The sequence below is a fragment of the Passer montanus genome, unplaced genomic scaffold (assembly GCF_014805655.1).
Source record: "Passer montanus isolate IOZ18808 unplaced genomic scaffold, ASM1480565v1 scaffold60, whole genome shotgun sequence".
Classification (NCBI taxonomy): domain Eukaryota; kingdom Metazoa; phylum Chordata; class Aves; order Passeriformes; family Passeridae; genus Passer; species Passer montanus.
The window spans coordinates 2528603-2552682 of NW_024371038.1; the positions used below are offsets into that span (position 1 = coordinate 2528603).

General features: G+C 39.8%; 1 protein-coding gene across 2 annotated transcripts; it reads right to left on the minus strand.

The window, feature by feature from the left end:
* Positions 1 to 10: 10 nt before the first annotated feature.
* Positions 11 to 23962, minus strand: GTF2B (general transcription factor IIB). Of its 2 annotated transcripts, none has more exons than XM_039727080.1 (7): positions 22935 to 23962; positions 17639 to 17745; positions 7280 to 7413; positions 3209 to 3355; positions 2943 to 3072; positions 2083 to 2364; positions 11 to 511 (listed from the first exon to the last, which is right to left on the minus strand). In XM_039727080.1, exons 1-7 carry the CDS (start codon positions 23039 to 23041, stop codon positions 378 to 380), a joined length of 1041 nt encoding a protein of 346 aa, XP_039583014.1. In that variant the 5' UTR covers positions 23042 to 23962; the 3' UTR covers positions 11 to 377. The 2 variants fall into 2 exon arrangements, with proteins under 2 accessions (XP_039583014.1, XP_039583015.1); XM_039727081.1 differs by lacking the exon at positions 22935 to 23962 and adding an exon at positions 20136 to 20280.
* Positions 23963 to 24080: the final 118 nt, after the last annotated feature.

Consider the following 24080-nt stretch of genomic DNA (forward strand, 5'->3'; position numbering starts at 1 on the left):
TACCACAAGATGGTGTTTTTGGAAAACAGTTTATTTGGGAATTACACAATATTTTAAAGTCTCCAAAATACATCTTACTAGATCCCTACAAAAGAAATCTAAATAAGTACAACAGTATCAAATGAAATTTGTTGCAACAGATATTAAATATTTACTTCCACTAATATATACATACAAAATGCCACACAATCAGCTTGTTTACCCTTGGAATGTATGCTGCCTTCCAGCAGTTTGCTCCATCTCCATATCCTCCAGTTCCACAACACGAAGACCCAATATTAACACTTTGTACATCCTTTATTATAGGCAAAAATAAAGAGTTTTTGTTGGGGTTTTTTTTTGGGGGGGGGGTTAACAGAAATTAACCCTCTGCAATCTCACAGCTGTGGTAGCTTGTCTACTGGGGTATCAAACTTGAAGTCTGCTGGGAAAAGATCTGGAGCTCGAGGATAGATCAGCCTGTATGACTGTCTAATCGTAACATCAGCCACACCAGCAATATCACCAATTTCTACAACAAAAAGCAGAGAAGTGGTTAGTTTTTATTTTTGTAATTTGTAATCAAGAAACCAGCAAGCATAACTTATCAAGAGGCACTGGACACTTGCTTCACTTGCAACTCTCCCAAAAGCCTGTTAGAAATGGTTTTAACTGTGGTGACTAGTATTTTGGATACATAAATCTGTCTTCTTATGTGCCACAGTTCAGCTTAGCCTATAAATTGTGGAATAACAAACTTCAAATTGGAAAAGGGCTAAGAGTGTAAAAGTGATTCAAAACATCTACTACATATGACCACCAATATTTTAACAAATCATCATCAACTTCTGGATCTTCATTTTTATGCTTTGATTAAATATAAGCAAAAAACTGAGTCACGGACAAAAACTTCAGTTAAGCATGAAATACATTTACCTTAAAATACACTAAGAAATCAGGCAGAGGCACACAGCACTGTCTAATAAGCTAAGGGTACACTTGTCTGAGATGCACAGAAACTTAAATTTATTCAAGAGTCAGTCAAGTCAGGAATTTAAACCTTGAACTGACATGAGAGCCTTCAGCACTGTCCAAAAACACTGGAGCAGTGTGGAGCTGTGGTGTCCATGGCAAGCAGCTGTATTTTAATTATCACTCTTAAGAGATACAACCCAGTAGCTCACACCCAGCAAGGATGAAGGTACTGAACTTCCTGGGCTCCAGATCACTCACAGGCCCAGGAAAGTGCCAACAGGATGGAAACTCCAGGGACATAAGCAGTTACAAATGCAGAACAAAACACCACAACCTGACAGATAAAAGCTATTTATCCAAAAGGAGTGCTCCATTAAGAAATTGCTACATTTTCAACACTTCTGGACTGGACTGATCTGGACTGGACCACTCGGAGCACTTGAATCCATTTCTCATATCAGGTTCTACTCCCTGCAGCCTTAGCAAATTTCTTTCCTCAGACATCACTGCCTTGCAGCCTCATTCCCTTGAGTCCCAGGGGCTGATCCATGCTGCTCTGCAGCTCAAGAGCCCTGAACTCCTTACTGGCTCCCCACAGGCTCCCCTACCAGCAGGGAATCTGCCCCAGCTAGTCCACAGCAAACCTTGCCTTCCCACACTCTCCATCTTTACCACAGGCTCACAGAAAGGACCATGTACTAATGCAGGGGATTCCCTGGCTACAGGAATTATTAAAGAGTCAATGTAACCCAAAGCCCAAGTGCTCCCTGCAACTGCCACCAAGTTCCTGTTTGGAATATTTTAGAGCAGAAAAATGGACACACAAAAATATTAGCATAGGTGAATTTGAATTACTATGTTCATTTGAATGCACTAGTCCATTGCATTCAAGAATCCAACTCCTAATACCAGAAGAAAATTAACTCAGTTTACACTGAGTACAGCCCATTACTCCATGTTCATTCTGGGGACTGGGAGAACCTGGTTTGGTCCTTGCTGTATGCAGTTAGAAGGGAGCTTATCACTGTTTGCACAGGCCTCATCCAAGTTTTACAGCAATACTGAAGTTTCTTTCAGGAAGGAAGACATGGCAAACTAAAGACAAACCAAAAAAAAGTCAAGTTTTACCTTTTTGTGTCCTTTTCTCTGAAGAAGCCTGTGATGCCATGTAAATAGCTGCAGCTGCTACAGAGATAGGGCTTCTCCCAGGAACCAAATCTAATTCCACAGCTTTACGGGCAATATGTGTTGCTGCCATTTGTACTTGCTTGGGAAGACCCAGATTAGAACAGAATCGTGACATGAAGTCTCCAGTTGTAATCAAATCAACACTGGTTTCCAGAGCTTTCAAAATAAGTTTAAAACACCGGCCTATTTCTTTCTTTGAAATCCTGGACACTGCACATATTTCTGAAAAAAAGAGTATAAATTAAATCTTGGGCTTCACAGCATTTGTTGCCCCCAAAATAATCAAACTTGATTCTCAATATATTAAGACCCACAAAGAAGGCCAATGTCCTGAAGGCCACCATCACTAAATAAGCTGTGACTATTTGTGAAACTTCAGTCAGTGCACATTTATCACAAGGCATTAATTAATACACCTCACTTAGTAAGGAAAGTTGGTACTGAACGCTAGAGAATTACATCTCTGTTAGGGAAAAGCTGCACAGATTTACTACAGAACTGCTGGTTCAAATTCAGTTAAATGATTTACAACAATCTCCATGATCCTCTGACCAAAGCAATGCCCTTTAAGTTTCACCAATACTCAAAATTTTCAAATGCTGAAGCCCCCATGCCCTAGAGGCTACTCCACAAATATAACAAATTCTCACAGACCCTTCTACCCTTCCCTCAAAGGTGAGCTACAGCTGAGAACAACCAATTTGACAAAGTTCAGGAATAAGAAATCCAAACCTCCTACAGTGACAGCAACTAAACCTTTCCTTCATAACAAAATTGAATCTGTATCACTGAAAACTTACCTTTAAATGTTCTTGGAACACCCTCTTGCCTACAGGCTATGTAGAGACAAGCAGAAGCAATAGCATCATTACTTCTCCCCTTCAGGCTCTTTTGCTCATACACTTGCTTGAATAAATTATTTGTTCGATCCTTCAACGCAAGAAGATGAAATTTAATTAACTCTAGGCCATTTAATTAGCAGCAATATCAAAAATTCATGTGCTCATTATATTATGCTAACTAAGTCAATGCCAGAACAATTTAAGGAAGGGAGACATGAACTTACAACTATATTTCTAGGGAGGTTGATTCTGTCTGCCATGTTGGTAATTTCTTTGAAAGCATTCATCATCGCACGATCAGAGCTGCTCATAGTTCTGCGATTTTGGTACTTTGAATTCCCAAATTCATCAAAACTTGCTGCACCTGTGCCCTGAAAAGAAAAATTTGTGTCATCAATAATGCAAGCAACGAAGCCACTTCCTGCTCACTTCAAGAGCAAACCTCTTCCAGCTTTATACATTTTAATTCAAGGCATCAGTTCCAACAGTTGTGCAAATAAACATCACTGAAAGTAACTCATTCAATTGAGCACTGTTCCACACAAGTTCTACACCAGTCTCAAATTGTGAATTGCTTCCCAGAGCCCTCATATCATTTTCTATGGAGTGAAACTAGACAAGGATTCTACCTTGCTGATGAGAGCCCTCTTCAAGAGCCATGCCCAGTATTCAACTCACAACTATAAAAACGGTAGAAAACTCTTCCACCTTCATTGCTTACATAAACCACAGAAATTCTCCCTGCATTTGTTATTTAAATGCACCATCTACTTTCCTTCTGGAGCTTTGAGAGATAATGCTTTATTGATTTCAGTCCTTGACAACCATGTTAGGAGTTCCTTTGCCTTCATGGAAAAAGTCAGAAGCCACACAGTTTTAACTAAAATGAAGTTGACTTTATTAATCATGTGGTTTACTGTTGTGGCCTTTGAGTCAGGAGTTCTACCTGTTTGGCTTTCAAACACAACAGAAACCTCCTGCATACAATCCTGGAAACACCCTTCAAGGTAACTAAAGTGAAAAAAATGCAGTAAAGTAAACAGTGACAATCTCTGAAGGGGCTCAGTGAAGGTCAGGTTTACAATGCTGGCATTCAACAGCTTTGTACCCCAGTATTTCCCCACAGCAGCAGAAAGTATGATCAGTATCACCCACATCACTGATTTGTGGTTAACCACAGCACCAAAGCATGCTCCCTGATCCAGCAGTCCTCTTACTAATGTACAACCAGCTCATATGGATCAGTCTGATGGATCCACTCTCCTTTTTCAATCATCAGCCCCTGATACCTTCTCACTGTTTATCAATATAGCACTTCCAGATTCAGGCCATGCAGTTTAACAAAAGCCAGCTTTCTTTCAGAGATCTGATCAAAGGATAGGAATTCTATGCCAAGAGATTGCATTAGATCTTTGTTCAACCAATATAAATTCTCTTGGAGTTGCAGTTACTACAAAAAAAAAGGAATCAATTAACTAGCAAAGGTGACAAAAGGCACTTTCCACAAAGACAGGAAACAAAACTTGCAGTTTGCTTTTAGATTCCTAGAAGAGAGCTCCCTGTATCAAAGCAAAACTAAAAGATGCTTGTTGAGTTATTTTTCTTTAATTTTATGTTAGAATTTTAGAAATAACTATAACATTCTAGCAATGAAGTCACAATTAACATGACACTTCACCATGCCTCCAATTGATCTGCATTGTAATCAGATCAACTGCAGCATACAGTATCTAATTTCAGAGTTACAGCTCTGTGCCAGTATCCTGAAGATCTGCCTGTAGAATTCAAACCACTTCCAGCAGTGCCAACTATGCTATTCACCCTCCTCTTCACAGGCAAATTAATTGCTCCAATGCAGGCTGCTGCTGCTGCCTCAGACAGATGGGTTCCTCACACATTAAGGCCAATTAGGAATTAATCCCTTTGCACAGGCAGAGTGGCTAACACATACAGATCACACATCCCTGCAGGAAGGGGCCCCAGAGCAGCACCTCCTGCCTTCCCAGAGGAAACAGAGACAAACCACTCTGTGAAGCAGAACTGACCCTCTTCCTCTACTGTTACAAAGCAATACTGTTGTAACTGGTTGAGACTCCATTTCCAACTCCATTCCCAGGAGTCTACAACAGCTCTAACATGACATGCCATGAGAATTATCAATGTCCTTCTCTGCTGGATTTCCCACGAGAGGTGGATGTTTTGGGGTTTTTCTGGAAGGGGTGTTTTTGTGAGGATGAAGAAGGTCAGCTGTAAAGATTTTATCTGCAGTCCTATCTCAAGCAGAAAGAAATAGCCCTGGTCCTGTCCTATATGAAAGGTTAAAGCCATCTCTGGCACACAAATATGGGGTTCACTCCAGGCCATAATAAAACTTGCTGTTAACTGGGAAAATAATAATCTTACCTTGTTTCAGTCTCTGGAATTCACAAAGGTTGTTCTGTACTCTGTCACATACTACTTACCATCTTCAAGACTACACCAATTTCACCCTTGCTCAACCACTGTGTCTATCTATTGCTCAACCACATCCCAACCTGCTAGCAGGGACTTCAGATGACTTCTTAAGAAATGTACTACTTCCTTGCTGCAAAATTCATGCCCTTTCTGCACTGAGAGAGGTCTTCAGCATCTTCTCATTAAAGCCATTCACTTCCTTCCAAACAACTGAAAAAAAAGCAGTCCCTGATACAGAGCTCACATCAAGGAACTGACATCGCAGAGCTCCTGCTTACTAGCAAGACAAACACAGGAACTCTTGTGCAGAAAACATCCTGGTTTGTCAAAGGGACTCTCAATTTCCCATAGAAAATAATGCACCTCTTCAGCAATTCCTCCCTGTGCAAATAAAGTATCCACAGTTGGACTGACTGCCCCCTCTACAATCCCAAACACAATCCTGGCAGCTCCAGCACTTTTTATTCAGTTCTCATAGGTTAAATCATGCCACATTAAAACTCTCATCTTGTCTTTATGGAATGGCACTCTGCTACAGCAAGTTTGCTCCTGCCTATTCTGGGATGTTCTGCTTCACAGCAAAACTTTCATTAGTTGCATGTCCAGCTCTGAAAGTTATTAGTTTTCATGGGCAAACAAACTTTTCATCAAAGTTCCTGTGTGTCTTTAATTCTCTCACTAAGGCTGCTATCCTTCTTTATTCCAAATTAGGATCTGAATGTCCAGAGGGAAGGGGGTTAGCAGCACAAGTCACTGATCACCTGGACACAAAAACCTGTCTTTAGCTGAAATGTCTTTTGTCTTCTCCAATGCGCAGGCTCTAAAGGAGCTCAGGCCATCCTACTGACTGAATCAAACTGACAGGACATTTCCTCAAAGAGAAGATTTCTTTTTCACTAATGGTGAAAATTAGCTGCCCATCAGTATTCACTTGTTGACTTGCTCACTTTTAAGAATTCTTGGATGAAAAGTATGCTGCACACTGCCCTATACATACATATTTAGGCACTTCATCCTAGCAATACCACTGGGACAGAAACTTCTGAGGAAACACGTAAAGCAGAAAAATGTTCTTAATCGGCAACTGCACCCGTTTTCATGAAACATTCAGGAAATACACAAAAAATTAATTTGGACCTTGCAGTAAAATATGAAGAAAGTACAACAATTAAAATTTACCTGGGGATTGCACCACAAAATTTCAACCCAAGGATAGATTGAATATTTTCCTTTGAGGTACTCACACCATGACTTACCTGGGTGACTGCTTCATTAAAGGGAATTCACCTGTGTGGCTAGTTCTGCTTGCTCTCAGGACAAACAGCAGGGTATGATTGCACCACAAAATTTCAACCCAAGGATAGATTGAATATTTTCCTTTGAGGTACTCACACCATGAAAGAATTCTACATTTAATGTTTTAACATTAATTGAAAGAACATGTAAATTGTGATTTCCAGGTCTCCAATATGAATCTGATACAGATTTTGCAACCAAAAAAACAGCAGCACTAGCTATTGAGATATCAACATTAATCGCAGAACCACCTCAAATACACTTGCTAAGTCAAAGTATGCTTCTTTCAAAAGTGCAACATCAGCTTTCCTATTTATAGCAACATATCTAAGCATAGCAAGTAACCCCATAGCACTGAAAACTTTTTGGTTTTTTTGCAAAGGTTGGTCCTTTCCTTGTAGCCCCATTTTATACACTGAAACATGCAACTTCAGTTCAGGTGAAAATCTCTTCAAAAATACATATGTTGTATAGTTTCTCTATGGACATACCATCTGTACTTGAAATAAAAAGACACAGTAAAATTTTAGTATTTCCAGTGTTACCTTGCCAATCATTGTACTCAAGTCACCATCACTGAGCAAAGGATTCTGGGTATCCCCGACTCGAGATGGGTCTTTGGTTGCTTTGTCATTGCTGAACGTTCTCCACTCCGACCCCACGTCTATGACCCGGTCACCTGAGAACACAAGGCAACAGAGTCCACATTGACACAGTGCTTTAAAATATTGCATGAAACATTAAGCCAGGCATCTGAGCTCTGCACTCTAAGAAGGCAGTCTGCTGGCATTCCCAAACACAACAGTAACCGGCAGGACAACAAACCAGAACATTCAGGATCTACAATGGGGAAAAAAAATGTAACTAGCACTGCACAGAAGACATAAATAACTAAAGAAACGCATCCAGAAACCAGGAACTGTCACCTTTATGGATTATCCATTAAGAACATCATGGCATTTCCAATACACAAAAGGAATCAAGATCTCGATTTCAAGCTGAAGTCAAGACTGCCTGTGGATTGTTCTCAATGACTCAGTTGTTGTAACTTAACAAGTTCTATCACACTTGTCATGTGTTAATAGTGCACATGTGCATTACCTATCACGCACAATCCCATCAAGTCATAGTAAATTACTTCTCTTGAATCATTTCCAGGTCCTTTGTACTCCCAATTTTGTACCTTCTAAGTCACCATTGATGACATTTTGCAGTTCAGTTTTTGTTCTTGAAGACAGTTGTGACCCTGCCCAGTTTCATGATGCTTGACAGTATCAACATAAAGTATATATATATTCAACTACTTTTTCTTAATCCCTGTTGTAACTGGACAATTTTCAGTGCAGATACAGAATAAAGAAGAAAAGCACCACATCTTCTGATTGAAACAACTTTCCTTGCAGTCCTCTCAATTTCACATTCACCTAAACCTTTCCTACAACAACTTACCAGTTGGAGAAATAATTCCCACCAACATTCTGATGCAGGCAAAAGCCCTACAGTAAACCCAACAACAGAAACTTGGGGGGGGAAGAATTCATTGTATTCAAAGATCTGATAAAAGCTGCATCGCAAAGGTGTTGCCTCCAGAGCAATACTACAGAATTTTTAAGAACACATGTACAAAGAACACAAAAGAAACATTTTTCTTGGTGCTCTGCAGTAAAGCAGAATACAGCTGAGAAGAAACTTCAGAATAATTGGCACCCTTAGCTAAACCTGAGGAAAAATTCACTGCCTTTACCAATGTTTAAGTTTGTTGTGAGAGAAATGTCTGCAAAAAAAAGTAGCACTGACTGCACAGTTTACAGTATGGAAGTCTTAGAATGAAATCACAGAGGCTGATTTAACCTGGTGAAAACAGACAGAAAAAAAGCAGTCTGCAAACAATACAAGATCTGAAGCTGGAGAAAATGCAGAAGGTGTGGACAGATTGATGCAACTGCAAAATTCCCTGAGGGATACAAGAGGACTCTATTCTGACAGAATAACTCAATTTTTAACATAAAATTATGCAAGGAGGATGCTTGAAATTGAAAGCTGTGAATGAACCAAAAGAAATTGCTAACAAAAAAAAATAAGAAAAAAGCTAACAAAAACTTTAGGCTAAAGGTGTTCTCATCAATATCTGTCAGACCTGTTCACAACTATGGCTCCACCCTTATTTACTGCTCTAATAAAAACCAAGAGGAAGAAGAAAAAAAACAACCATGAAAAACTACAGGGTTACAGATAGAGTAAAAGACAGCACAGATTCATTCTTTCTGCTACAAAGGTCAACCCCCACACCCTTGGCAAGCTTGAATTTGCAGACAGTGTGCTCCTCTGACTCCTGGACTCTCTGTAAATATTTGATTCAGTAATGCTCCTTCTATGGCCTAGCAGTAAGTTTACTTTTAGACAAACCCCCAATACTGTTTACAGCATCTAAAAAAAGAAAAATGTACTTAAAATTCTGGCATGGTATAAATAGAACACTGAGTACAGAGCAATGATGTAATATTTTTCCACACAAATGGGAATGACCTAAATGACTCACTCAGGGATCTGCCTCTTGTGAGTTATGAACCATTCCTGCTCTAACAAAAAAGTTCTACATCACTGCCTGCTTTGATAAACACATCACAAACAGAAGATGGAGACTACTATGTCAGAGTAAGAAAAGATTAAGTACAACAAATCACTGAATATAAAGCATTTGTGTAATTAAGATGCAGTATGCAAATATCTTTGTTTTGCCAAGAAATCTGCTACTACAGAAAAGCAGTTTTTCTGTATACTGTCAGTGTCACAGAAAATATACAGAAATCCTAGGCAGCACATTCCATCTTTCAAAAGGCTTCTATAAAAGTGTGACAGAAGCTAGAAGTACCAATGAAAATGGAACAAATAAGCCCACAGGTTTCCATAGATGGAAAACATATTCAGCCACAAGCAAGATTAGCTGGATTATCCCATTCAACAAGAAACTAAAACAAGAAATAAAATGCAGCATTTATTATCTTTCATTCTTCAATACATAAGCACTTTGGAACTGTGATATTAGTACAGATGCAATTAAGCCCCACTCTAACTGGTCAAAGCAGAACTTTCAAACACTACACTTAATCTTACAAAAAAGCAGCGTAAGAAAGCCTTGAAAATTGGTCCTGAGTAGATTAATTTCTAAACTGAATTTTCTAGGTCATACTCTGCTGACTGGCTTTCCCAAGCTGGAATATGGGTCCAACAGTCCAACATGAGGTAAAAAAGCTCCCAATAAGTACACTATATAGTTGTCTCAGCTTTCTCACATTCTTACATTGGTTTGGGCAACCCTCTAAAACTGCAATAAGGATGGGAGTGGCCACATATTCCTTGGCTACTTCTTTTTGATGCAATCCTTTTGAACAAAAGGGCTTCACTAGATACAGTCACATTAGATACTCCTTTATTTGATTTTCCTCTACCAGATGAGTTCACTTTCTGTTTCCTCCTCTGAAATACATGCAAAACAGTTTACAGGACCAAATCCTTGTGAAATGCATCTCCAAGCTAATATCCCAAAGTACTTTCTGAATAGATGAATTTTTCTCCATTGCTCCATTTCTTTTCATAAACTATTCTTCCAGTATTCAGCGTCTCTTTAAAATACAGTCTAACACACTAACACACAGGGTCCAGTGCAAACACACTGCCAACTTCCCTGCTTGGTAACCAAATTCAGGTTACTCATCATCTGAAAAGCACATTTAATAAAATGCACAAGGGCTACTTAGAACAGAAAACCTCAGGCCAAGGTTACTGCTCTTCACAAGTGACACATGCAAAGAGCATGTGCTACAGAAATGCAAGACCAAACTCAGGTAAGACTCAAACTATTTTAAAATGGACTTTAGAGCAGTTTTTGAAATTTAGATTGAAATAGCTACACATCAAAATTTACAGTAACTCATAAAACATATGTATTTTCTTCTTTCTGCATTTTGCATTATCTGTTATAAGAAGACAAGATAGCTTAAAAGTGAATATGCCTAACCAAAACAAGAAATATGATGGCATTCATGAGCAACGTAATCTTCCATATCCAGTCTTGAAACACTTGTGAGAAGGCATGTTCTTTTCAGAGGAGCTCTAATGTTAGCTGTACATTGCATTAAGTTCTGCATATTGTTAACTAATATTTTAAATTTAGCATAAATACAGTATTAAAAGTTGATTTGCACTCTGCAGATCCAAAACACCTACTGTTAGTAGAGAATGTTTCATTCTCACAGTTAGTTAAGGAATCTACTGCCATCTAGTGAGCACATATATTATACTTTTAATTAAAAGCATTTTACAATGCCAAATTTAAATATAAATATGTGTGTATATATATATAGGATTACACTTAAGTTTCAGTCAGCTCCTTATTAAGCAGAGTAATGAGGTGCTGTGACAAACTACAGTGAAAAACTAAGGAGCAGGCTACAGGCTGGGGGGAATGAAGAAGACATGAAACTGCACAGAGCCAGGCTAAACAGAGTCGGATCAAGCTTCAGGTCTCAAGACTCTCCTAACTCCTAAATCACTTTTGCAACCTTCTTTTGGACTTGCTCCAGCAAGTTTCTCTCTTCCAGGCAGAGAGAAGCCCAGAGCTAGACACAGTACTCCAGGTGTATCTACTCCACATTCTATTTATTAACTTATATACTGCCCCATATGGTAACACACAACCTTTTTTTTCCTATTTTTCAGCCTTAGATCTTCTATTAAGGACCAGATGTATTAAATGTTACCACAGAATAAACTCATGGAGAGGGGAAAAAATAAATTAACACAATTTTACAGTCACCATGTTTTCTACAAAATTTCCAGCCCTCAGTAAGACATTAGTGTTCTTTGTAAAAGTTATCTTGTTTTCAATGAATTGTCACCACCACAAATTAATCATCACAACCAGCAACACCAGTCTATTCACAAGACAGTTAAAATAACTAAAGCAGGCTTTCAGATGGTTAAACAAAACACAAAACCCCCACAAGCAAACAAACAAAAAAGCCACCAATGATTTTAACTAGTTGCCAGACATCAACAGCATCACACCAGTACCAAAAGGCAGCTATGGATTGAAACAGACAGTACAGCACCTCAGGCAAATGACTGCTACAAGAACAAAGGCTTAGCAGCTCCTGCATATCAAAATGATGACAAATCTAAAAGGACTTACAGGCTTCCTAAGCCATCAGTTAGCATAATGATTTTGGAAGAAGCAAATGAGAGTAGAAATGTTAAATGAACAGATGGACAAGTCTGGTCAACTGAAGTTACACCTCCCCAGGACTTGAGGCCTTTAAAACATTAACGACTCAAATACTTGTGAAGGATGCTCCAAACTACAGAATCTCAATTTAAAATGTTGCACCTTATCCACTCTACATCACAATACTTGAGACTCCTTTTCCATCAGAGGAGTTCAGACTGCTTCCAGCCCTTGTTTGCCTAATTACCTTGTCAGCCTGGTAAGGAAGCAAGTTAAGAACCATTCCCTAAATAGGACGATTCAAAATGTTACTGTTACATACCAGAAAAATCTAGTATTTCACTTAATGGAAGCATTAGTGGCCCTCAAATACCTCAGGTCACTAGTGGAAAAACCTACTAACTACCACCCTCCAGGAAATTTCATGCTAAGAGCAGTGTTTGTTACAAAGCCTGACAAAAGATGCTAACATTAACATCTGAAGTCTGTTTCCACTCTTACAAGCATTACTGCCAAACACTCCGAAGCATCACCCTTTGCCTTTAAAGCTGAAAAGGGTTAGAATTAAAACAGATTATTTGAAATGCTGGCTGAGAAAGCCAAGCAGGTTACTTTCTTCATATTATAAATTTCCTGTATTAAGTGTCTGTGAATGCTCATGCAAGAGTCAACTATTCAGAACATCTTTAAGCATCAGTATGCTTTATAATTGCTTTCCTCTGAAAGCAGAGAGTTTTTTTCCAAGGACCAACTTTTGTTAGACACTTCTTAGTAGTCTGAACACCAAGCATGTAAAGGCTGCTAATACATATCCATATCTAAAGTTTTTTTGCCTACTTTTTAAGCAATACTTTGAATTAAGAATTACTATTTTAAAGACAGACAATACTTGCAGAAAGGAGTAAACCTGAACATACAGCCAAATATTAAAATATTTTTCCCCTATGGAAACTGCCCTCTACTGGATGCAAGTCAGAAGTACTTAAGCACCTTCCCCAGTTACTGGATGCTACAAACAGCTGAGAAGAAATAAAAGGTTTCTTTGCTTGCTTCTGAATAGCTGCTTGTTTTTTTCTGAAAACCAATCTTATCCCCAGTGACAGATAACTGGCCAGTTGAGAGACAATTGTGAAACCCCTTCCTACTTGTTTATTATACTACCAAGAGAAAAAAAAAAAAAACACCTGTAGTATAGGCAAATCTTACCTATTCTTCATGGACCGCTCTTATCCCCAATGACAGATAACTGGCCAGTTGAGAGACAACTGTGAAACCCCTTCCTACTTGTTTATTACACTACTAAGAGGAAAAAAAAACACCTGTAGTATAGGCAAATCTTACCTATTCTTCATGGACCACACTTGAATTTACAATGCACCATTTCGATCTCAAACTTGTCAGAAGTATCAGCCAAAGAAATCCTCAGATAGATTTTTGTAACAGCCTTAGTGCTGACCACAGACTACTGACTATTTTTCCCTGAAATTCTTCAACTGAACACCCAGGTATACACAGAGCACGGCAGAAATGTCTGAATATTGGTCATAATCTGATTCAAAGCTGTAACGAGTTGATGTGTCCAAGGATCCTCATCAGCTGGAGACAGACTTCTGCTTTTTTACCAAAGAAGGCTGCCCAAAGCAGATCCACACAAGAGCACTGTTTCTCTCAGCCACACCTGCCTAGTGAAGCAGACAGACATATCCAGCTAGAGAAAATCACCTACTACACACTGAAAATAAACTCCTCACTGCTTAACTCCTGCACACAAAGACAACATTTAATGAAGCTATCTATATAGAAGTTTAAGGAATGTTTTCAAAAGGTATTCCTAACAAGAGGAATCCTTATACCTGAGATACTACACAGCAGTACGTGCCACCAGATTTGTTCCTATCCTCCTCTGAAATTCACATCACCTTGCTACATCAAGAAAATTCAGTGCTTTGTCTTCCACTTTCACTCTGCTTTCTTCAGTCCCTTCTGACATATGAGCTGACTCCCAGCCTTTTTTACTGCCTATAAGGTTGTAAGCAAAATATCTGCCTGTCAAGAAAGAGGATTTACTAGACCTTCTGTTCTTGAACAACACCCTTGTCCCCCTACCAGCCCTGTCTGGAGAATGAGATATGGTGAATGTTTTAAATGAACACAGAACTAAGCCCTAAGAACTCTGCCCATGAACTCCCCCACCAGCCCATGAACCCTTACTGTAGCACAGAGCTCAGAATGACTGGAGAAAGGTAGGGATGGTTATGCACTATTCTTGTCGTAGCAAATAAAACAACACAGTTGTGAAGTCTCAAATGCATGTCAATCCAGACTAATATCAAAATTTCATGGATGATTAGAATTTAGGTCTCCAAGTGCCTTTCAAGCAAAAAGCAATTGGCAGAAGGAAAAGTTAACAAGTTGGAAATAATTACCATGAAAAGACAGAACACAAACTGTAATAATGAAAAGGCAGATGAGAGGTTTTAGTAGAATGTAGCAGTATTTTGAAATAATAATACTCTCAACACCAGCTTCAGTCATAATGACATTACAAGATTAAATTATTTTAATACTGCACAGCAAAACACCAGTTTATTCAGAATACATGGAAAATACTGTGCAAAAAAAAACCCCAGCATGCTAGATTTAACTTAAATTTCAATCTTATTGAGAATAAGAATAAAACCTGTAAGTAGAAAACAATTCTAATAAAAAAATTTTTCTCAACAATCCCTTTAAAAAGTAGTACTTGCAACTTTAGGTCTGCCTAAAGTATGGAATCCACTTGGTAAAGAGATCAGGTCCTCCGTGCCCTGGCCTCCTGCTCCCCCAAAATTTTCTACTGCTTTACCCTTTCAACTGCAGACCTGATAAATGCAAGATAATACTGATTTAATCTCCTATTCCCAGAAAATTGATTACAAACCTGCAAAACTATCTATGCACTAGATATTTTATCCTACAACACAGTTCTACTTATAATAAATAGTCTTACACCCTTTCCATAAATAAGGAACTACAGTACTTTAGCATAGCAAGCAAGGAAAACATCAAATGCAAATACTCTTAGTTAAGTCAAAGACTGTTACTTCTGTCTACAGTTAAGCTGCACACACACTAAAAAAAAACACAAAAAAAACCCAAACAGTGAACTCGCACCAGCATGTATTTTACAGCAGTAAAGTAAGAGCACAAATTCAGCATTTACCATTTACACCAGGAGCACTCTGGAAATTCTAAAAAACAGTATTTTTAAATAAACCTATAGCACTTCTTTGGCTACAAGGTACAGTAATTTTTGCATGAGGAGGGTTAACTGTTCTAAATGATCCCCTTCACTGAAAGATCCCAGTAACTTTTAGTCCATCCCAAAATATATTTTCAGTGGCCTCTGCTCACACGTGATCATGACGCATGCAAGCCCTGAAACAAAACGTCTCTATGCAAAAACAGGAAATGAAATTGTTAGTCTCTTAAGGGGAACGTGTCTCATGGAATCTGCTACAAATACAGAAAAATTGCATTTGGAACACATAAAAGCTAAATTTTGTCTTCACTCCTTTGAAACATCCCTACTTCACAAGCATCTCCAGAAAACAGGCATCAAGGACTGCATCTGGTTTACACCTTCCCTAAATTTCTTATCAGACTAGGTGAGAAAATATTTAGTGCTCACACTTCTCTTTGGTCACTTCTCTTCAATTACTTATTGTCACCCTATTTAACTGGTTTTCCAAATTACCTGCTGGATACCCTAGCTAAGGAATTGGACACAGAGGCAAGCTAAATAGCTGAAGGAATGCAACACAGAATGAGAACAATCAGCACAACACTGTTAAAGCCTTTTGGTGAGTAATCCACAGAAAGCTTACCTAAAAATCATTTTTTATCCTACCAGTAATGCTGGTGGTAAACTGCACTAGGACAATTACAAACACATTAAAAACTCAATTCAGAAACAGTTTTTACTAATATTCTAATGATCCTGCTCATTGAAACTGCTAACATTTTGAACTGAAGAATTCACCAATGCTATTACTTCAGGAAAAACAGAGGATAAACTCTTCAGGCAAGAATTGCTTGCGACTAAGTAACAGAAGGTAGATGAAGTGAGACTTCTGACAAATTCCAAGTTCCAAAAAATGACATTTATGAAGAAAAGCTTTTCCTCTTCTCCCAATACCAGAACTATTGTAAAAGTTATCAACTGATCACGATGAACTTTTCTGAACTTTTACTGTGTCTCTGTGACAGCCATGCAAAGAGCTGAACATGCAGCAAAGTATTTTTAAGCAGTAACTTAGAAGCTTACTATCATATCTGAGTAGGAAATACTGCTGTGGATTTTTGAATTTTTAACCAGAAAATTTATTGATTGATCTTTATCAGAATTCATGCAATTTAAACCACCCTTTATTTTTAACAAAGCAGTTATAACTCTTCCTTTAGAGGTTTTAAACAGTTTCATAATTTTAAAGGAAACTGGTACTCATGTTCAAATGCTTTAACATTTACTTTAACAATTTATGTAGAAGTTTGCTTTTGTATAAAAAGACTTATTTTAGTTCCTTGGCTAAATTAGTATTACCTTCACCACAAATTCCTTAACTTTCAGCTTTTTATGAATTTTTTTTAATTCAGCAAGGCAAAACAAAACCACTACAATCCAGGAAAGATATAAACAATTTGAAATATTTATCAGCACTAAATGAATCACACAAACATGTACCCTCAAGGAGGATTTTTTTCACATAATGGCCAAAAACAAACTAACAGAAATCAATGAGGTTTAAAGGATTACCATAATACAAGCATGGAAAGCTTCCCATGATAAAAGGAATAAAGGCAGTAAGGTGCATGTAAGATGCTCATCCTAGAAACAATACATAAAAATGTATATGCTGCAGGTTTGGCAACTTCCTCTTTCTTGTTCAAACAAAAGAAAATGCCTTTCATTTTAAATATTCCATATACTTAGAAATACAGTTCAGTCTGTGGAAGTGGCTGCTAGATAAACCAAGTAAAATAGCTCCACAAAATTCCAGTGGGAAAATTTAGGATAGTCTTAAAACCTTAGTGATTAACATATATGCCAACAACCATATAAAGATAAATCTTTCAGGACAGAAGATAACCTCTAGCTACTGGGAAACTGAGGTTGGTTGGGGTTTGGTTTTGTGTTGTGTTTTTTTCTTATAAGCAAGTTACTTCACAGAGGGCTTTTATAACATCTCTTATACTTTCCTGAATGAAAGAAGAGTCATGAATAAAAACAGGACTGGACAGCACAATGCTCTAATTCATATCACAGCACATTGGGTTTTTTTTCTTGTAAGCAAGTTACTTCACAGAGGGCTTTTATAACATCTCTTGTACTTTCCTGAATGAAAGAAGAATCATGAATAAAAACAGGACTGGACAGCACAATGCTCTAATTCATATCACAGCACATTTTAAATTTTCAGTCTTTAAAGAGAGTTTGATTATTTTCATAGTGCAAGAAGTTACCAGAAGACAGTGTTCAGAGCAGGAAGCTTTTAGCAAACAGACAATCACAAAAAAACTAAAACAAACAAACACACACCCCATCAAATCTACCACCCACACTTGAGCATCAAGACAGTGCAAACCTACACACACCATTTAGGTTACATGATAATTTATAAAAATATTAATAACTACTTACCTACTACTAGCCCACACTCAGAACAAATCATATCACCAGCTCTGTAATCCTCCACTAAAATGGAATCTGGATGATTTGGGCAAGTCACCCTTGGAAGCACATCCAAACTAAGGAACAAATGAGAAGTATTCATTACTATTAAACAAGCAGGCCGTATACCAAAAGAGTTCCTTCATGATAAAAACACTTCAGTAATACAGCAGTTAATGATTTAAATTACAGAATATTAACTTGATTACCTGAGCTGCACTTTTTATATGAATGCTGTAACACTACATTTGACAATCAAGACTTCAGATCACCTAAGTTACAATTTTCTTGTCATGTATCTTGTACCAAAATCACTTCAAATCAAAACATTAAAAATCTACATAACAGACCTGATTAAATGCAGTGTAACCCAAACTACTGCTAAATGAAGTTTCCCAAGAAGTTAGTGGCAATTTCTTCATTCCAAATGAGCATATTCACTCCTACTCAGAACAGAATTATTTACCAGGTGTTTAACTCGGGAAGCAGTGCACATACAACATGTATGTTTGGAAAATTCCCAATTCAAACACTGGTTTATTTTAAAGTATTTGAAGAATAAATTCCATTTTAAATTAAGCAAATAATAGTGAAATCTTAACAAAAAATAATCAGCTCCTAAGGCAATTACATGACAAGAAGTTCTGAAAACAGAAGTTCTCTTTCACACCCATGGATCTTCAAGAATTACAACTTCCTGTAAAGCATTATTTAATACAACAGCTTTTAGTTACTGACTAAAATAACAACCAATTGCTTCTAACCAAATGTTTCGAAAGTAAATACTTCATATTAACAACAGTTACATAATTCTACTAAAACAAATTATTTCAAAATTGGAGTAAAAAGTGTTTACAATCGAGATCCAAGTATTCCACAAAGCTACTTTGCACAAGCTTAAAAGCACAAGAGAACAGAAGTTTATCTCAAAAAAATTATAATGACTACTAACTTTCATCTGACTGAACCAAAAAACAATTTGTAATCCATTCAATTTTTAAAAATTTTCCAATAGAATTACTCTGAGTTACCCATTTTCCAGTATTATTTCTGCCATTAATTCAGCCTAACCTATACTTCCCATCTTAATTTTCATTTTTTTAATGTTTCTAATGTGTCTAGAATACAAAAAATGAACATTTTAACCCACTGATTGTTCACAAAAATGTCTGCAACCTGAAACTAAAACTGAAAACCAACAAAGCTATAAATATTAAAACCTCCAGAAAGCATGCCAACACAAGATCTGCAGATGCAAATTATGTTCAAAACAGTACATTAAAGCTCTTTAGACTACTTTCCTTCTATTCCCAGCCACAAGTTTCATATGACAACACTGTTGACAAAGCCTTCACAATTATCTGACATTTGGCATTACAAAAAACGCAGTGAGTGACACACCAAGCAAAAGGAAAAAAAAAAAATCCAGATACCTCAAAGAATACCAACCGTGTTTTGTTTCAGACTTTACCTTCATGAAACATTGCAAAAATTCGTCTTCCCATGCCAATTTAACTCGCTTTATCTACCTACAGCTATACGCTGTCCTCCTTGCAATGGGTTCAATTTACTAAGCCACCTACACCCAAGGAAAATGCATGGCACGTGTGTAAAGGCCCAGCTCAGCAAATAACTCCCGAGCTGCAGCGAGACTACTCGGAAGCACTTCCTAGATCCCAGGACAGGTTTAGCAGGAGTTACAGAGTCACTCCACTCTGCTCCGTGGGCTTTCAGACTAGAAAGAAAAAGCTGGGTATGTCTCCAGGAGGAAAGAATTCCGAACCCGAAACCCGTCTGGTCGCTGCAGTCTAGCGCCGGTACGGATTTAGGGTGGGAGCCTAAAAGCAGTTTCCAGGCCCCGATAAGGCGGAGGCAGGCCAGGGAGCTGCAGCCCGGCTCCAGGCAGTGCGGAGCAGGGGGACCCGGGCCCGCAGCTGCGGCTGCCGGGCCGCGGGACACGGCGGGACGGGCTCGGTACCCCCTCAGGCCCGGCCCGGCCACAGCCGCGCTCGGGGCACACAGCAGGCCGAGCCGCCGCTCGCACCGAGCTGTGGCTGGCGAGAAGCTCCGCACACAGGACATAAATCCCCCCAAAACCTCGGCGTCTCCTCGGAGCGCTGGGCAGCGACACGAAGGCGCAGAGGCGACCAGCTCAGCCCCGGAGAGGCCGCTCAGCCCGGCCCGGCCCGCACGAACAGGGGCGGGCGCCCTGAGGCCCGACCGCCCGCCGCCCTGAGGAGCGGCCCCGACAAACAGGACAGCGGAGAGGGGCCGGTGCGCCGTGCGCCCCGAGAGCCGCGCTAAAACAGCGGCACCGGGGCCGGGCAAGGGCGGCGATGGCCGCCGGTCAGTCCCCAGGCGGTAGCGGGGGCGACGCGGCCATCTTCTGCCTGTGCCGCGGACGGGAGCGATGCCGGAGCCGCTCCCGCTCCCCCCTCGGCCCCCCGCGCCCCGGCCGCCCCCGTACCGGCTGGTGGACGCCATGTCGGCGGTGCCGCAGCAGGGCCGGACAGCGCGCGGCCGAGCGGCCCCGGTAATTAAACCCGAGAGCGGCGGGCGGGGCCGCCGAGCGCTCCTACGGGTGCCGCGAAGGGGCGGGCGCAGGCGCGGGGCTGTCCCGCCCTGGTGGCGGTGCGGGGCTTGGGCTGGGCCTTCCCCGCGGCCCGGGCAGCCGCTCACCGACCCCTGCACAAAGCCCAGTCACCCCCTGCACAGTGCCCATCGTGCGGGCCCCGGTTCAGCTGCTCTTGTGCACACTCCTGCAGCTTCGTGAATTCCCACAGAAGGCACGCGTGAGCCAAACTGCCCCGAGTTTGCACAGAAGTACATGGGGTACAACACGTTCATGGCTCTGAAGCCAAGCAGAGACCAATTCCCCGAAAGGAGCAGTTTAGTTCCTGCCCCCGCCCGCCACAGCTGTTGTGGTTCGGCGCCGGGCCGAGGAAGGACGAGCGGCCCCGGCGCGGCTGTGGGCAGGGCCGCGGCTGTGGGCCGTGGCTCGGGAGCCCTCGGCAAGCGGGCCGCGCTCGGGCTGATGGAGCAAACACGAGGGCCGCAGGTTTGTGGGGCTCCCCTCGTTACACCGCACACCTGCACGCTGCTATCAGCTCCCCTCGTTACACCGCACACCTGCACGCTGCCATCAGCTCCCCTCGTTACACCGCACACCTGCACGCTGCCACCACCTCCCCTCGTTACACCGCGCACCTGCACGCTGCCATCAGCTCCCCTCGTTACACCGCACACCTGCACGCTGCCACCACCTCCCCTCCTGCCTCTCCCCCTCGCATCCAGACTGGCAGAGAGCATCAGGGAGGAGAAAGCACAAAAACTGGTCCTTGCAAGACCAAAGCCCTCCACCACTGGTCTCGAGTCCTGGCTTTCACTGCCCAAGAGTTTATCCATCTTCAAAATTAGTCTGTAGAATGTCAGCAACAACTGGTTTTCAAGCCCAAGCTATAAAACAGTGGAAACAAATTTATTCCTTCTGAATGAGCCTACCCTCGCTGAAAGAGAAGGATAAATCAGACAGGAGGGCCTATAGATTTTTGGAAAGTGCCATTATTTCAGTGCTTTAAAGTGATCAATATTGAAGTCTCTCAACAGTTATAAATTTGCTGTCTATTTATTAATCAGATACACAGGACTTTTCACACCAGTAAGCCCATGTCTCCACTATATAACAAGAATATTTTTCAATTTACTAGCTCAAAGGAAGAAATCCCCTGTTGTTGATAAATTCTTTAATACTTGCTAAAATTGAGTCCAAATAATTATCACACAACCTCCAAGCACTTCTCTACCAATTGCAGTACTATTTGCTGGTTGAAAATGGGTAGGTTTAAACTTGACAGCAGATTCTTTAGGATAAAAAAGAAATAGAAGGTTTGTCTTAGTTTCTCCTGCATTCTGTTCTACAAAAACAATGTTCTGCTGCCAATCACTGTCAACCCTCCTAAGCCTATTCTCATTAACTCAGAATTGAAAGAATTTCATTTTCACCACAGAAGGACAGAAATTTTCAGAAATGTTGCAAAACTACAATAGAGATATCATGATTTTTTTATTCCTTGTCTGCAGCAATTTTTCAAGTAGCAGACAAAAAGTGGTTGATGTGGCAGATGGAAGTATCACTATTAACACTCTCTGTCAGCAGATCATTTTAATAATGCACAAAATTTACCTTGCTGTCCCCAGCTTTCTTACCCATCACTGTAGTTACAACAATAATGCTATTTTAAAAGTTGCTTCATTGGTCATTCTGGAGTTTCTTAAAATTTCACACCAAGTTTCTCACTTTGGTTACTGTCAGTAATAAAAGTGTTTAATTAAACTGCAATTCTTATATTGCTAATATTACCAGCACCATTTAAACAATAATGCAATGGGATATTCAGAGTCCTTTGCAAACACAATGAACAGTACATTAATGAAAGCAAATCACTGCTTCTTATTTGTGTGTCTAAAGGACCTTTGTAATGTTTTGTTGATTTATCATGTAGTTCAATAGTGTGTTGCAATCTCAGTTCCTGCAACACCACAGCTCCCCAGTGCAATTTACATAAACAGATTTTAAATTTGTTAAGTTAAACTACTTTTTAGACACTAAATAGAAATTTAGTGTCTAAAAAGTAGTTTATCCTGGAATTTAATATAGAAATTTTCAAATTAAATTAATTCTGAAATTTCAGCTAAGTAAATCTAATTGCTGAATTGATTTTTCTACACAAAGACTACACACCACTTTCAAAATACCAGCCAACCATCTTCTGGTGAGATTTGGGGAATAGCAAGACAGCTACAAAGACTATGGAAGTCCCTGCTACTGGACTCCCAAAAGCCCAAGACCAAGAAGTATTACTGAAAATACCTAGCAGCTCTTCTTTAAGGCCAGTTTCTAAACCTTTTTTTAGGTCCTGGCCATGGTCACAGTCTCATGGAACTCAGTTAAGAGTCCAGAAATGTGATCACGGAATGAGTAAAACAGCGGCAAAAGAAGTTACTGAATTTGTTCAGGCTGTGCACCATAAGAGTTGTGTCACTGTTTAAGCCCAGCTGGCAACCAGCAGCCCCAGCTGTTCACTCATCCACCACCCCAGACTGGTGGAATGGGGAGAAGAATCAAAAGTAAAACCTGTAGTTTGAGATAAAAACAGTTTAATAATTGACAAAGGAGTAAAAAAGAACAACAATATTAAATAATAATAGTGATAATAAAAAGGATTTTAAAAAAGAAAAACAAGTAATGCACAATGCAGTTGCTTACCACCCACTGACTGATGCCAGACCCAATTCCTGAAGCCCTGGTGGGCTTCCCCTTCCCTCTAGCTCCCCAGCTGATGTACTGGGCATGACATTCCACGGTGTGAACATCCCTTTGGCCAGTTCAGGTCACTTGTCCAGCTATGTTCCCTCACAGCTTTTTTTAGTTTTTTGCTCCTCCTCACTGGCAGAGTAGGAGACACAAAAAAGTCCTTGATTTAGGATAAATACAACTTAGCAACAACCAAAACATCCGTGTGTTATCAACATTATTCCCATGCTAAATCCAAAACACAGCACTGTACCAGGTACTGAGAATAAAATTAGTTCTATCCCATCTGAAAGCAGGACAGCCTGTGAGAAGAACATAGAAAGACCACAGAGGACACAGCACACAGCCTTAAGAAGTCACCTACCTGGATTGCTTGTGAGTGTGGGAAACCCATCCACAGATTAAAAGATTGCAGAAAGAAGTGGAAAAGGAGGTAGCTAGAAAGAAATTCTCCATATTGACTTCCTGTGAAACAAGTAATTTATATACTGTGCTTGAAACCAAGCTAATTGAGCTCCACAGAACAGCATCAGGCCCACCTCCATGGCCCTCCTTGATCCAAAGAGTTTGAAGTAAGTTTGGTCTGACATTGCCAGTGTTGTAACATGGAAAGAAAAATAATGACACAAATAATTACGTCACTGCACATCTGATTGTTAAGCCAAGTTTTTTCTATTTTGCTTTGTAGATTCATCCATGTAATAAATACAAGGTAGCCATAAGTAAACAGAATTCCTATTTCAGATGCCACTTTTATAATTGTATTGAAGACTGAATACTTTCAGAACACCACACATAACTATTTTGGGAAATAAAATAGTAATTATGTAACTTAGCACTTTCCACTTTATTTAAACTGATGCAATTTCTGCATACAGAGAAGGCAGGCAGGTATGTAGAGAGTCACTGCAATTATCTAATATGAGCTATGGGTCTTAATCTTCCTCTACTGCAGGTTATTTGCTTTCACAAACTAAGATGTTTCTAAGTCTCTCTCTAATTCCCATACTATCCCATACCAAAAACACCTCCCCCTTTTTACTTGTAAGCTTTAAATACCTATGTAATTTATTTATTTTACACAGAGTCCTATAAATC

Excerpts from the sequence above, each read along its gene's own strand:
- GTF2B (XM_039727080.1), bottom strand. The coding sequence starts at position 23,041 with ATGTTCACACCGTGGAATGTCATGCCCAGTACATCAGCTGGGGAGCTA. Across the intron at positions 3,073-3,208 it reads ACCTCCCTAGAAATATAGTT|GATCGAACAAATAATTTATT; the intron begins GTAAGTTCATGT and ends CTTGCGTTGAAG. Across the intron at positions 512-2,082 it reads AGAGAAAAGGACACAAAAAG|AAATTGGTGATATTGCTGGT; the intron begins GTAAAACTTGAC and ends TTTTTGTTGTAG.